Source organism: Rhea pennata, chromosome 1 (genome assembly GCF_028389875.1).
Source record: "Rhea pennata isolate bPtePen1 chromosome 1, bPtePen1.pri, whole genome shotgun sequence".
Taxonomy (NCBI): Eukaryota; Metazoa; Chordata; class Aves; order Rheiformes; family Rheidae; genus Rhea; species Rhea pennata.
In genome coordinates, this window is record NC_084663.1 from 53595995 (window position 1) to 53611658 (window position 15664).

General features: G+C 43.3%; 1 protein-coding gene across 1 annotated transcript in view; it reads right to left on the reverse strand.

Annotated features, from left to right (window-relative positions):
* The window catches only part of GRIN2B (glutamate ionotropic receptor NMDA type subunit 2B), a 206142-nt gene that overhangs the window by 20971 nt on the left and 169507 nt on the right, over positions 1-15664 (reverse strand). Inside the window, exons 5-9 of the mRNA XM_062586741.1 lie at positions 9590-9798; positions 9110-9281; positions 8310-8463; positions 6625-6750; positions 3685-3914 (exon numbers count right to left, since the gene is read on the reverse strand). Of these exons, the coding sequence (XP_062442725.1) occupies positions 3685-3914; positions 6625-6750; positions 8310-8463; positions 9110-9281; positions 9590-9798 (891 nt within the window). The remainder of the gene's footprint in view (positions 1-3684; positions 3915-6624; positions 6751-8309; positions 8464-9109; positions 9282-9589; positions 9799-15664) is intronic.

The following is a 15664-nucleotide window of genomic DNA, read 5'->3' on the forward strand; positions in this document are numbered from 1 at the left end:
TGTTCCTCTAATGTGTCTGAAACTCTCCCATTATTGGAAATTGGGTTATATCTCCTAATTACAGTCAGAAAAAAAACAGATCCAGGCACTGCCTGCAGTAGCCTGCAACAGGCCATCCTGCCAGCAGGGCTTTCACAGGGGGCCTGGGCCATGACGGACTCCGACGTGAGCCCCAGCCTGAAGCAGCAGGGTTGCATTTGCACAGTGCTCTGGCTAGGCTAGTTAGTGCTGCTGCAAGGCCAAGCTTTGTGCCAGAGGAGCTGCCCCATGCCAGCGCAGCTCCACCACTTCTAGGACCAGATCCAGCCTCTCTGCTTGGCTGAGCAATGTGGACAGGCGGACGCAGTCGGTGCTGGTTCGGCATCTGTGCAGGAGGAGGGCAATTCAGCAAGCCACACAGCACCTCACCAGAGTGTAGGGATCACATGCGAAGGGCTAAAGGAATTTCCTATCAGATTAGCACTTCACCTACATGATTTGTGGGGCCAGTGCTGCTCTCAAGGATGAGTGAGCTTTTCTCCCTAAAATTGCCCACAGCTGAATCAGCTTTAAGAGCAACAGTCTGAAATACAATTTAGCAGCTGCAAGGGTTAACGTGGATGAGCTAACAGCCAAAGTGAGGTGGGCTCCTGGGTCACCTCTGGCATCACTTCCTGGACAGCTGAGCAAAAGAAGGTAGCAGCACTGGCAGAGTGAGCATCACCAGGGTGTATCCTCAGGGTGAGAGGAAAGAGCAGCAAAGGTCACGAAGCTCAGTGTAGCAAGTCTCCAACCACCTTCCATCCCACCTACTACCCCTGCACAGAGATACTTGCTCCAGTCCAACTCAGACAGACCTGCTCAAGGATCTCCACCACACAGCAGGGACATGATGTTAGTCACTGTCTTGCATGTCACCAGAAATAAAATGCTGGGGCAGAGCCAAGAAACTATCCAAGTCCTTACATGGCTGGAGCATTTCAGCTCATTTTTCTGGAGAAACCAATGGCCAACAGCTGTGGCCATCTCTTGGAGTGGCTCTTCCTGGGCAAGGCCCACAGCATCCAAGGAGACCTTCTGGGTGGGTGTTGCAGGAGGATAGCTAGCCTGACCTTAGTAAGTTTTCCCCAACCAGGCACAGTAATGGGATCTGGCATTCTGGCTGCTGTACAGTGCTGGTGTGATACTTTCCCCAGGTACTGTCATGCTATAAAAGCATTTGTTAGCAGATCTGACTCTAGGGAAGGAGGAACAATTTCCTTTTAAGTGACCAGTCTCTACATATCAGTTTGGATTATATCCTCTGATGAGTCCTCTTGCTGGATACAGGTGCCCTCCCCAGCTGATGCAGCAGGCCAAGAGGATTATATCTCAGTCCTACCATGGAAATGAGTTCTCACATTGGAGACAAAAGACCTGAGAACCATATGCTTTCTTCTTGGTCTCCTGGCACTAGTCAGTAACTGCATCCTTTGGAAGTCTGAGCTGATTAATTTAAGCTAGCAGGAAAACAGAGGACAAGCACAGCACATATCCTTCTCCCCTGGGTATAACCCAGCCCTATACAGAAGATGTAACACTGTCTGAGCCCCACTTAAGGACTACACTGTGGAGGTAAGTGAAATGCAAGCAATGTGCAGGCTTTGGAAGAGTGAAAAAGGAGGAGATTCAGAAGGGTGAATTCCTCCCAAACCTGGGCATCCTGAAACAGCATAAAGGACACCTAGATAGCTGCTCTGCAATTCTGCAGGGCCACTGCACACCTGAAGTGAGCAGAAGTCCATGAGCCCGGTAGATCAAGCTTCTTCATCAAGTCTTTTGGACTGAGTTATTTCCACCTGCCAGTATTTTTCAGAAGCAGCAGTTGGCTTTCAATTTTTACCTGCCAGTATTTTTCAGAGGCAGCAGTTGGCTTTCAATTTTTACCAGGCAATTTTCATCTGGTTCCAGATTCTGTAGTAGAACACTATCATTTTACCCAAATGTTGCACTAGCTGCCATGTTTGATGCATACCCAACAATCTGAACCTTTCTCTTCCCAAGGAAACACATCACATATGCTTTATGATAGCAAAAGCAAACACTGGCATGTCAGCAAATAAGAGGATGAAAATGACCCCAATCCAATACACACAGGAGATCCTTCAGTGACAGCCACCAAAATAGGCCCAAAGACCTATATCCAAGACTCTACGAAGCTCCAGGAGTTATCACTTTCAATTGATATTTCATACACATATCTCCGCAGGTACAAAGAATACCTTGAAAAACATGAGAATGAAAGAATTGCGCTCTATGAGCCTAAGCACAGCCTGAAACAATAGCTCATAGGTATGAACTACCCCAAACAGTTGAAAAGCTAGTTGAAAAGCTAATGATGACAAACTAATATTAACTTTTTTAGGGCTGACTAGTTTGAAACAGCACCCTTCAGTCAGAGGGAGACCACAGTTTCTAAGGATTCTCCACAAGGTAACTCAGAAAAATACTTAAGCCAGCTTCCCACACCCTTGACAACCTCCACTTGGTAAAAAAAACATCCCCTTACCCTCTCCTCAACATAGTGCACTGCAAATGTGGAGACAGAATGGAACAAACTGAGGTTGAAATGAAAACAAACAAGAGGTGAACTTCTCCATGGATTGTGTTATTCTGTGTCATATTTCATTCCAGGAAAACACAACATAAGGGAAAAAAAATCTCTTAAAAATGAACCCAGCCTGGATTTTCTAGCCTACTGCACAGGATACTTTATACACAGGGGTCCTGGCCACAGTTTATTTCTAGCCAATCATGGAGGACACAAGAGACAGTAACTATAACCAGTCCAGCAACAATAAACCAACACAAACAGTCCACTTCTTGCTGCTGTTTCCAATAGCAGTGTGTGCAGCTTTTTGCTATGGGGTTATCCCACAATGGTATGACCCCTGAAGCAGCCCCAGTGATTCAGTAATAAATTCAGCATGGGAAAGTAAGCCTTACAGCACTCAGTTGCTTATGAGTAACCTTGTAGCAAAGTAAAAAATAATGTGCACAGCTTCAGACCTTCATAAGCCAGACAGTGCTACCCTGCATGCATGAACAATCTCCTCAAAATCCTCAGTGTGCAGAGCCCAGCAGAAGCAAATGCTCTGTAAGAACAAAATGCAGAGCATGTAAACAAGTCAGAGAAGCACGCTCTGAACAGGGAAAAAATGTCTTGTGCTAAGCTTCCATAAGCCTTTAAAAAATGATAGCATAACTTAAAATACAGGCAACGGTAAATCGACAAAGTCACACTGATTTATCCCCATGGGCAGAACTATTCCTCAGAATAAATTAACAGATCATATCTGCTACCCAAATGGCCACAGCTCCCACACAAATCATTTTGTCCTGAAAGAAAGAGGATACAGCCATTATACACATCATCTCCAAAACTCCATTAATTCATTTTTGTTGCCAATCAGGGTGTGGTTTGGGAATCATACCAGCAAGCACAGTTCAGTTCTGTTTCCTTCATTCATTCCTGAAGTGCTTTGAACATGTAAAAGGGTGACCAAACACCAGTGAAGAGCAGTTGTGCTATTTAAACTAGGGACTACAGCAATGTTATGACTGAAAAAAAAAATGGACACATCCCCAGTAAAAGCAGAGAAGAGAGGATAGAGCAGCCTCTTCTGTGGAAAAAGGCTGCTTTTGGGATACAGGTGGATCCATTACCTTTTTGTCACTTAAGCCAGACACCTGGTCCACGTATTCCTCTTGGATCATGAAGGCAGCCAGATTGGCAGTGTAGCTGGCCAGGAAGATGACAGCAAAGAAGGCCCACACAGACACCATGATCTTGCTAGTAGTACCCTTGGGATTCTGCACCGGCACAGAGTTGTTGAACACCAGCCCCCACAGTAACCAGATAGCTTTGCCAATGGTGAAAGAGGGACCTCCTGGCTCTAGAGTGATTGAGAAACAAGATCCCATGGTGAGCACCTCAGAACAAGTGGTTTGCTTTTCTACTTGCATATGCATCAGATAAAAGCAGTTTCTATTCCCATACGAGATGAATCTCCACATCTGCACATATGTTCATGACAACGTATCCAAGCAAAGGGTGACCCTGAAAAGTGATTTTTAAAAATGCCCTCAGGCTTCCATATTTATTATGTCTCAAAGATTTCTGATGAAACTTTGTGCAAAGGATTTTTTTTTATTTGACTGGAGGATCTAAAAATTGAAAGATTCCTTTTTGGTTCAGGTCTTGTCACCAGAAATAGAGTTTGCTCAGAAAAAGCTCTATCCTTTCTAGCTGTTCAACAGCAACGTTGTCTTTGCACTTCCAGCATAAACTGGCACAAAATATAGACTTTGCTGTGCTTGTGTGGGTGCAAGGAAGAGCACCATCTGAAGATAACAAGGCTCTTCAGCTACCTCTGAAAGTGGGTTTCATTACCTGTCTATTGAAGACACACAAACCAGAGATGAACCCAGTTCCCTCTCCCCATGTGCTACTTCTATGAAGGGGATATAAGTGGCAAATACTCTGACATATTTCAAGAAAATCAGCAGCTTTGTCCTGGATAGCCCAGGAACAGATACAGTGTTTAAGAAGGTGCTTTTTCCCCATATTTACTTCTGAGAGCAGAAGCAAATTGCCATGTCTGCTGAGGAAGAACTACACTTGAAAACTTGTGAAATCCTGCATGTTTCCCAGCGGTCTCAGATCCCCGGCATATGCCAGTTCCATTAGCTGAAACCCAAACCAGAATCTGTTCAATCTGAGCACAAGAGGAACTCGCAGGGAGATTGCAGCCTGAACTACCCCAAGGATCTCACTTCAGACACTGAGAAGATCCCTCTAGGATGGGAGCCCTCTGGCAGTTTGAGGGCCTGACACTTTTCCAGTGGTACCACCTTGGCTCTCCCAAATTTTGGGCTAGCCTCCCATGTCTTATCTATTCCCTTGGGTACACTTGTGCTTGTACAGTTTGGTGCTACTGCCTGAGGTTAAGGCTGGCTCCAACAGAGGAGCAAACAAGACGGAAGTCTTCTGACAGTTATTTTCCAAAACCCTGAGCAGGAATAGTATAGCTTTCAACTGAAAGGCAACTGAAAGGTGCAAGGGGCTTATTTTCCACTCTTAAAGCTGAATTATCATCTGGCAAAACTGGAGCCTGTAGGTGCCAGAGAAACAAAGTTGCTGTAAAATGGCATTGTTTGGCATTCCTTGGCTTTTTACATACCAGAGTGGTAGTCTTAAACCCCTCTCTGCTTAATGAGTGATACATATCAGCCACATACCTCTGTAATATGCACTATTGCATGGTCTGGACTTGTCCTAAGACACAGAAGTACAAGCCGTGCAAATCATCAGTGGGAACTGTAAGGTGTAAGGAAACCTTGAGAAGTTCTCTCCTAAAGCCTTCATCTCTCCAGTGATTACTTGCAGTACTTTCTCAAGCAATGGCTTTGCTTTCAGTTACCTTGTCAGCTAAAAACCAACACAATGATGGGAATCTCCAATCCAAACCATGGACCTTTTGAGCTTTCAGACTCTGAATGCCCAGCAACCACACAGCCTCATTTCGGGGCTGGACCAGGGCATGCCCACCTGATCCTAGCTTCTGTCCTACATCTCTATTAATATCTCCCAGATGACTCACAGTTTTAACATATACTTGCCTCCACAGATCCATGTGGGCAAGAGGATGTGCTAAGGCCCTCCCAGCTTCATGGTAAGAGAGAAGCTCTCATATTCCACAGTTTTGTCTGCATCTCTGTTAACATTTCTTTTTTTTTTCCTTCAGCCCCCTCATATCTGATAGTATAAATTCATTCAAAGCACTAGATAGTAAGCAAATGAGTGCATTTTCCAATAACTCTCTCTATATACATTTTGAACTGACCAATAGGCCTCAGAAAGGTTTGAAGGGCTGATTCATCAGGGGATGAAGCTAAGGAGGTGACAGTTGGTTTGACTTGCTAATTATCTTCATGCCAATAAGGCAAAACAGATCCCTGTTTCTCAGGCTGTCTATCTGCCCTCTTCTTTAATTCAACAAGCTTTCTTCTGAAGATCAAAACCACAGAGAGGGGTCACTCACTTGTTCCCATATTTCCTGCTTTCTCTACAAAATACTGGCTCGCCCACTCCCAGGAAAATGAGCTTCTCACTTTCTCAGTTGGTTTTGATAAGCCAGAGGGCCAGCTGGGGGAGGGATATGCCCAGGTGACAGATGTGGAATCTGGAGAATATGAAACTATGCTGGGGAGGCCAACAGAGCGGCTTGCTCTCAAGTGAGATGCAGTACTGAAGGGCAGACTGACAATGCAGAGCCCTCTGCCTTAGAGAGAGCAGAACCACAGGCACTGTCAGCACCAGCTACAAGAATCCATTTCCCCTCAATGAGAAATGAACTGGAGCTAGTGCGTGCTTTAGAGATGAAAGGCACCACAGCTCAGTCTCCTGAGCCAAGCAAATTATTCATTATACACATCTGTTCTCTTCAGTCATTTTTTCCGCCTTTCTCTCTGCCCTCTTTAGTCAGAATGCACAAATTGGAGCGGACTAGATCCATATCATGTTTTAGGCAAAGAAAACACCACTGATGAAGGAACCAGGATTAGAAATGAGAGAGGATCACAGTAGGAAATGAATCCCCTTACCTCTGCCATCAGCAAGGCACCGATTATAGCCCACAGGGCTGAAGTACTCAAAGACGAAGACAGCCACTGCAGAAATTATAAGCAGCATCACAAACATCATCACCCATACGTCAGCACTGAATGGCTCTGGAGAGGAAGAGAAAGTCATGGTGAAAGGTCAGATACACTACAGCCACCTCACTCCTTCTTCACCTCCTTTGCCCTCTATAGCATCCTAGTGAGAATGGGGCAAAATGGGTTAGGTAAAAAAACGATTTTAAAAAAAGAAATTACTGTGAAACCTTTGACATAGGTCTGGAAAACTCCTTGAACTGGAAGAAGAGTAGTTTCTTTTTCTGTAATGACTGCATTCATTCTGACTGCTACATTTGTGACACATGGCTCCATCTGGAACTACATGCAGCCACTGTGACATGCATTGATAAAATGCATTGATTAAAGATTGTTCCCAGGAAGTCCTCCAGCACCATCTGGAGAGAGTGAGGAAAATCAGACAGAACTGGCAAAGGCTCAGACGAGCATCTAAACTTTGAAGAGGCTATTGAGCCAAAGAGCATCTCCAAATTTCCGAGGTTCAGTGATAATGATTATAGTTTTTCAACTATTCCATTCCTGTAGCAACAGGAATACTGGCTTATTCTAGAAATGTTATTATTCATATTTTGCAAGTATTTAATCCCTTGCAGGTCTTCTCCTTCTCCAAGCCTGAACTGATGAAGATGGGACTGAATCAGATCAGAGAAACTTAGAACTTTGCTCCAGACTACAACCAATATTGGAACCTCAATTTATTTGCAATTTAAAAAATTGAGTTATTTTTACTGCTGCTTTTACATACCCTGTCCATATCGGTGGACTTGGCTAAAGGTGAAAACTACTGAAGAGTGAGCAGTAATGAAACTCCTAGTTAAAGAGGTTTGTAAAAAATTCTTCACCCATATAAAGTTACTTCTGTTTGTAAATGCAGGATTCTGGCACAGAGCAGACAGTAATTATATAACTCATGTAGTGTGTTTGCTGCATCATAAAGCATTTTATAAAGCCAAATAGTAGATTCTAAGAAGGCATGGATGCCTTGGGAAAATGCAGTATCATTTCTGCATTCTCTGATTGTCTGCATTACCAAAGGACATTAGAAACCATTTTATTAGAAGGCATGGCATTAGCTTCGCAAAGAACTGATGACACAACTGTTTTTCAAAAGCTCTGTTAGATCTTTAACTTTCTTCAGTTGCTCTGTCAAGGGAGGATCAAGTTAATAATTTCTTTACAAAGGATGTCTCTAAAGATGCAACATTTCCTTGCTAATTATTATCACTAAGTACAATGGCATACCAAGCATAAGGCTTGGATCAATTTTCTTCTGGCTTTGAACATGCTTTTAGTTTAGTCACTGGGAAACTATGTGCTGTAGTGTAGATGGCAACTCTGAATGAGACGATTCTCTGATAGAATTAGGCGTAATAATTATTGAGAAATGCCTTGGAACTTCTAGGTAGTAAGTGTTTGCATTTGCCTGGATTTTGCTTGCTTGGGATTTTGAACTAAAACATTATAGTTTATTTTTATATACCTGTCCCACAGGTATTCCCAAAAAGGGACTTTCAGGCTAAGAGTCACAAGCAACCTTCACCTAATTTTTGATGAACGTAGGGTGAAGTTTTAATTTTAGATTAAAATGATACCTAAGAAGGCAGAAGGTGAGACAGTTCCATTGCTACGTGACACCATGACACTGATTCCCGTCTCAATGAAGGGCACAGAGAAATCCACCACTTCTGAACGCTCCTCATTAATGGTAAGGGATCCCACAGCCATATAAGCCCGTTTGGTGACAACCTGGAGGAATGAAAGAAAGAGATCACACACAGATCCAAGACTAGACCCTTTTGAGCAGCACAGGCAAGCCCCTTATCACCCTCCTGCCTTTCCACACTGTCTTTTTACTGCCATAATCCCCTTCCCTATATTGTTTCTATTGTCTCTTCTTTTTAATCTTTCATCAGGACACCTTCTTCTTCCAGGAAATCCACAGAAATTAATCTTCCCCTCAAAGCTGGTATGTGTATAAAAAATAAATCCACAGAGGTCTTAGGATAAACACATCATCCTCTGAAAAGACGCCTTATCTCATTTTTCTGTCCTTGCTTTCTCCTCCTTCTAACACTGCAAAGTTTTGTTTTTCTTTATACATCTTATATATACTCTAAGCTTAATCTAAGTTGCAGCCTCTCTGGTGCATGGATATCACCCTCTTTCTTTGACTGTGAAGGCCAAATTTGTGACACCGTAGGGAATAATAATTAGTCAATGAGCAGAAAAGATGGTCACAGACAGGATGTCAAAGTAGATTAATTCACCCCATGTCCAGAAAGGATCCAGGTCAATCATTTATATACAGTCACTTCTGTCCCTTCCCAGGAAGAAGACTCAGTAATAAGCCCCAGCCCAGGGATACAGCCCATGCCCTCCTTTTGCTGCTGACCTCTCCAATCATTCCATTCCACGTCCCATTGATCTTTTTCCCATGCTTGCCATTAGTGACCAGGTAGAGGTCATAGGTAAACTTGACAGACTTTGAGATTTTCTTGAGGATGTCAATGCAGAACCCCTTGCAACATTTCTTCATGTAATCTGGTTCCTCATCAGTCTTGTTCCTGAACCATCACAATAAACACGGGTTAAAAGACTGGCAAAAGCTCCCTTAATTCCCCTCTGCCATCAGTATGCTTCCCTCCCACAATATGCCACGGTGAACTTCACTTGTACTGTCTGTGCTTAAGGGTGAGGGGACACACTGCAATGACTCGCACAGCAACGCCAGTCATGAATAGGCACGGGTCAGGCTGAGAAACCCAAATGACTTTTCTGAAGAGGATTATCAAGTTATGCCAGTATTGGCCTCTTTATGTTCTTTCGAGAGGGGAGGGCCCAATATGAAGAAAAAAAGCCCACGGATGCATACTCAGTCACGATGCGTTTTTGACAAGGAACTGTGTTCCTCATGCAGGTGCCACTGAGGGGGTCCACATTCTCCACAATGACGAAAGGTGCCTCTTCAAGGGTCACAATACTCAGATGATCGTCCTCACGTTCCTCAGAGTCAGGATACAGCTCAAAGCGGGGCCATACATAGTACTTCATCTGCAACTTTTTTTCTTTCCATTTCCCGACCTGTGGAAACACACACAATGAAAGACAGGCTCCTCGCCACCCTATCCCTCTACATCAACCACACCCCCTCACTGGTTAAGGTAGGAGCACAAGTCTAGGTACTAGTACAGACTAGTACAATCTAGGAGTGCCGGTGCCCACACTCACAGCCTGTGTGAGAAGGAAGCATTTCTAAGGAGAAGGCCTTGAGGTAATGAATTCAAAACGGATGGTAGAGGGGAGCAACAAAAATGTTTGGGATATCTCATTTTGCTGATGGTCTCACTCCCTGGGCAAGTGAGTGGATGAGTGTAGGGGGGAGGGGTACAATCACTATGATCAAACAGACATGATGTCTTTCAGCTTTCTCAGCCAAACCACAACAACAGAGGAGCTTGCCTCCTGAAATGTTGACTTCAACCTGTTAGCCACAATAAAAAGTTTTTTCCTATTAAAAAAGAAATCAAAACAAATACTGAAACAAAATGTCATTTTGAAACAGAGAAATTGAAATACTTCACTTGGAAAAGTCAAAAGAAAACTTTAATTTTTCAGAACGTCATCATTTGTTCTCAGTGAAATTCATCAAGTAGTTTCATTTTAACTGAAATTCTTTTTGCTCAGAAATAACTCCTGCTTCTGGAAAAAGGCTGTCCATTCCTGGTCAAGCCTGAGTTCTCCTGAGGGACAGAGGATACAGGCAATTGAAGAGGGAGATGTTCTGCAGTTTCAGGAGTGTCTTCACAGGAGAACTTAGTCAGAGATGCTTGTTTAACAGCAGTTTTCATTATTCCCTGCTAAGAGCTTACTAAAATATCTGCTCCTGTCCTTTCACAATCACTCAGTTACATACTTTAGCTGGAGACAAAGAATTGCTCCATGTTCCAGACATGTGAAAAGGAAAATCTAGGATCATTTATGATTTTCATTCTCGCTATGTTTCCATAAGGATATATTACAATCTTACTTCTTTTCCTTTTCCACAGTGTGGTATTTCTTAAACAAAGAGAGGTAACATTTTCAGAGGCCAAAAAAGCAGGGTGGGACTCCTTTGCCCTGTAGCTACTGCCACGAATCAGAGTTGCTGTTTTGAAGCTGCTCCAGTCCCTGAAGAGACAATACCTTTAGCACAACTGCTGCCCATGGTAGGCCGTTCCTTCCAGAAATTCCAGGAAAATAATAATAAAAAAACCCGCCATGGGCTATACTTTCAACCTCTCAGAGCCTTGCCTTTGTTCTCCTTTCCCCCCATCACAGTTGACACTAATTAGCACCTTGGTTGGCAGCTTGAGCTGGGAGTACAAGAAACTAACTGGGCTTGAGCACGAACTTCCCCACTCGTTCCTCAAAGAAAGCCGGTCAGGCCAGGGCTAAGGCATGTTGATGGCAGTGTGTGTGGAGAGGGGGGAGGAGAAGCTTACACCACTGCTCTTAGCAGTGTACCTGCTTTGCTCCACTGCAATCCAACACCACCTCCCACCACCCCCAAAATTTCACTCATTTATTTATTTAAATGACAGGATGGGAGGGAGAAGCACTTATTAGAGGCTCATTAAGTGTCAGCGGTTATTCTGTGAAACTCAAAGCCCAGCTGGGGTTTGGCATTTGAAAGCAGCCAGAATTCGCATAAAACACTTGTCACCTTCAAAACAAACAAACAATCGCTTCATCTGGCTACGAAAGAAAAACCCTCTCTGGGGAGCTTGCGGAGGGAGAAGAAAGGCAGAAGGTAGCACCCGGAGACAGCAGCCTGCCCCTATATCGCTCCAGCAGCCTGCCCCTGTATCGCTCGGGTGCGGACAGAGCAGGGCTGTAGTTTCTGTGAGAAGGGGGTGAGGCAGCCATGCGGCTGCTCTGACCCTCTCTGAGGACCTTCACGATCAGCATCTGGCAAAAAAGGCCAAGCAGAACCTGCCTCCAACACTCCCTGTACCCGAGGCTGTTCGAAACAAGAAGCAGAGCACACAGCATTTTTTCTTCTTTCTTTCGCTCTCTCCCCCTCTCTCTCTCTCTTTTTTCTTTTTCTTTTCTTATATAGCAAGCAGGGAGAGTTTGTTTCAATTTTTAAAAATACTTTGAGCAGGTGAAAGCTGGCTGATTGGGAGCCCCAGCAACTGAGGCCCCTTTTGCCCATAGAAGAGAAGTAGTTTTGGCTAGCACAGCAGTCTGTCCCCAGACTAATTTTTAAGCCTTGATGTAGAGAGTGCATTTCTTAGGGGATAAAGAGCATATATTCATAATAGCCTGCTCAGCCCTCAACTTCCCACTCGTTGACCAAGCAAGTTAATTTACCATCATCTGGGCCACAGATTTCAACAACATATCTTTACCCCACTGGTAACTGAGCTCAAATCCCCCAAAAACATTTCAGCAAAGCCACTAGACAAGCAGAATAACACATGGGGCTCGGTAGGGACTGGTGATTAAAATGCTATACAGAGCAGCCTAGACTTCAGCTCACTAACATTAACTTAGCATAGAAATAAGCGGTTGATGAAAGAGACATCTTGCAGTATCTCAGCAGCACTTAGATATCACAGTAATAGGCATGATATAAACCCCTAAATGATAAATTAGATCAGATAGGCAAACTCAACTCATAATTACCCAGAAGTTCGCTGGGACAGAAGGCAAGTTTGTGATGCTGTGTGCCAGGCACGTTTCACAGTGCTGTACTACTACATAGCTGACATTATGAAATTAGAGTAACAGTGACAGTCTTGCAACAGCCTCCTGAAGCACCTAGCTGCAAATATGGTATTACATGTCCTGTTTCCCTATTATCCAATAAAATCCTTATAAATTGTCTAAGAAGGAGGAAAAAATAGGATGTAAGTGAATGTACTGGCCTAAATTTTAAATTAACTGTGGAGTGTCTCAAGAACACGTGCATATTTTACCATTTCATCATTAATTTGAACAATTAGGAATGACAAATAATTACCTATACGCCTGCAGGTATGTACTGATATGAATAAGCAAAATCAGAAAACCTTTGTGAATCAAGGGACAGGGACAGACTTTGCTAAGCGCTCATACATGCAAGATTCAAACATGTATGCAAGTACTTGAAGAAGCGGAGGCCTAAGTAACACATGGGCAAGGACAGTAAAGATGGTGAGAAAAGCCACATGTGCAAAGGGCAGACTCAATGCAAGAGAAAGAAACTAAAAACTGCATTCTGTGCTAGACAATCTGCTATGAGAGGAAAGGAACAATTCACTGTGGGGACAGAGGTTAGTCACAACAGAATTAAATGTCACAGATTTGTCCAGGTAATGATGCCGACTCTTAAAGAATATAACCTGCCAAGCTGTGCAGAGCAGAGTAAGGCACTTTTGAAGTCTCAAGGTACTTGGTATTAACAGCTTGTAAACTGCTGTTACTTAGGTTCTGCTCAGTGCTTGCCTCAGCAAAAAGAGGAAAAATAAACCATTCCAGGCATCCTACATATTGGTCACCCTGCAGCTCCAGGACCCACCAGGTGTTCTCCGATCAGCATTCAGCCACCTGAACTCCCACCAGGAATCCTGGAGGATCACAAAATCAGCAAAAATAAGGATGGAAGGGATCTTTAAAAATCCATTTCTAATTATATTCTCCAATCCCTGAGTATGATCCTGCTTACCAAACCTCCCAGAGCAGGTGTCCTTAGAGCTCAAATCTCATTTAACTACTGAGCTACTTCCCCTTGCTCTGCCTGTACCACATCCAATCTTATAAAGAAAGGAATGCCATTTTGGTTTGAAGGTGAATCTGGAGGTGTTGAGGGAGGGGAACAGCTTATTGTTGCTGTAAATTCAAGATATTACTTTGGATAACAAGCTGTTAGGAGGAGGAGAAGTCCAACATGATTGCAAAGAAGAAAGTGAGAGCTATTGTAGAACAAAAAGTCAACCACATATGCTATTGGTTTGCCTAAGTGTATAAGCTATCCAGAACAGACAAAAGGTAAGATTACCTATACACAGGGAAAATAAGTCAGAACCTTCCCAAAGCCTTCCAGCAGGGTGGCAAAGTGCCTTAACCACTGTATAATGAAAATAGAATAAAAATATCATAGAATCATAGAATCAGTAAGGTTGGAAGGGACCTCTGGACATCATCTAGTCTAACCTCCCTGCTCAGCAGGGTCACCTAGAGCATGGTAGACAGGGTTGCATCCAGGTGGGCCTTGAAGATCTCAAGAGAAGGAGACTCCACAACCTCTCTAGGCAACCTGGTCCAGTGCTCCGTCACTCTCACAGGGAAGAAATTCCCCCTCATGGTCATGCTTCAATTTCTGCCCATTGCCTCTTGTCCTGTCACACAGGACAACTGAAAAGAGTTTGTCCTCGTCCCCTTGACACCCTCCCTTCAGGTACTTATACACATTGACAAGATCCCCCCTCAATCTTCTCTTCTGCAGGCTAAACAGGCCCAGCTCTCGCAGCCATTCCTCATAGGGCAGATGCTCCAGTCCTCTGATCATCTTCTTAGCCCTATATGTTAACGTGCATCTTTAAAGAAAGGTGTTGTATCATATTAGTCCCTGAAACTAATTCTTAACAGAGTTTTTTCTCCCTCCCAAGGGACACTAAGGCTTGTAAGAGCCATTTGTGATAGAGATTTGTCTAACCTGTCCTCACACTGACAGACAGCCCACGGTCTCTGTGGGAAGTCTGTTGCAGTGTTTAACTATGCTTCCCTTTAGAAAAGATTTTTTGCCTGATGTCTAACCTAAATCTTTCTTGCTGCAATTTAAAGCAGGAGAAAGTTTTTTTCCTTATTCTTCCACATGTGCTGTTTTTAGTGTTATCAGGTCCGTCAGATATTTATAACACAGAAGAGCTGATAGTCTTGTTCAGTGGATATCATACATGCTACACTGGCAAAAGCAACCACCTGTTCAAATAGCCAACATCCAGAGAAACCATTTACAGAATCCTTACTGAAATTTGTAGTATGGACAGCACCAAGAACAAGTTAGTCCCATGAATTTCCAAGATTCTCTGTTCCAGCCAGGGCAGAAACTAACCTCTGAGTTTTTCCTAGTATGCTGAAGTAAGATTGCAGGACACAAAAGCATATGGAGAAACCTCTAACTAAATATTAAGAAACAGAGAAACAAACTCCCCTGCACATTTAGCTTTCAAGGACTAGGCAGCATACAAAATCTGAGGTTACATCCTGGGTGAAAATTGAGGGATTCAGATGATTTCTTGTGCAAAATGCTCAAAAGCATAGTCATCTGATTTGGGGTGGAGGTTCAGGAGAAAATCTGGATCTTCAGGCCCTTTTTAAAGAGATTGCAGGAGAATTATGTTTGGGCAGAGCCTTTGATAGTTTTTATCTCATTCAGGTTCCTACTTCCACCATGCCTTGCACTTCTGTTTTTTTTTTTTTTTTTTTTTTTTTCCCCACCTCTTAAATCTTCTGTTGCTTACTGCCACTCCTGATACATAAGAGATACCAGAAAAGGAATAAAAAGGATTGGGTTTAATTTATGGAATAAAAAAAGACCATTCCAAACTATGCTAGGACTCTGTTTCCCTTATTTCCTAAAAAGAACAGTGTTTCCTCCCTTTTTGCACTCTATCTTCTGGTAACTGAGGGGCTGATTCATTTGAGTGGTGTAACACTAAGGCAGCAACACGGGGCAGTGATTAGAAATCACCAATTCTCTATTTTGTCAAAGACCTTTTGGACCTGATTGGCAAACACTTTTGCATCTCCACTCTGTGTTGTGTAAAAATAGAGATAATCATATGTCCTTACCTCCAGAATGCACTAGGTAGATAAATAGAGAAAAGATCTTGAGGCTCACAAATAGTATGAAAATGAGCAGATAAATACACACACATGTACACATACACACACAGTTTGACAGAGCTAGATGAGAAAACAT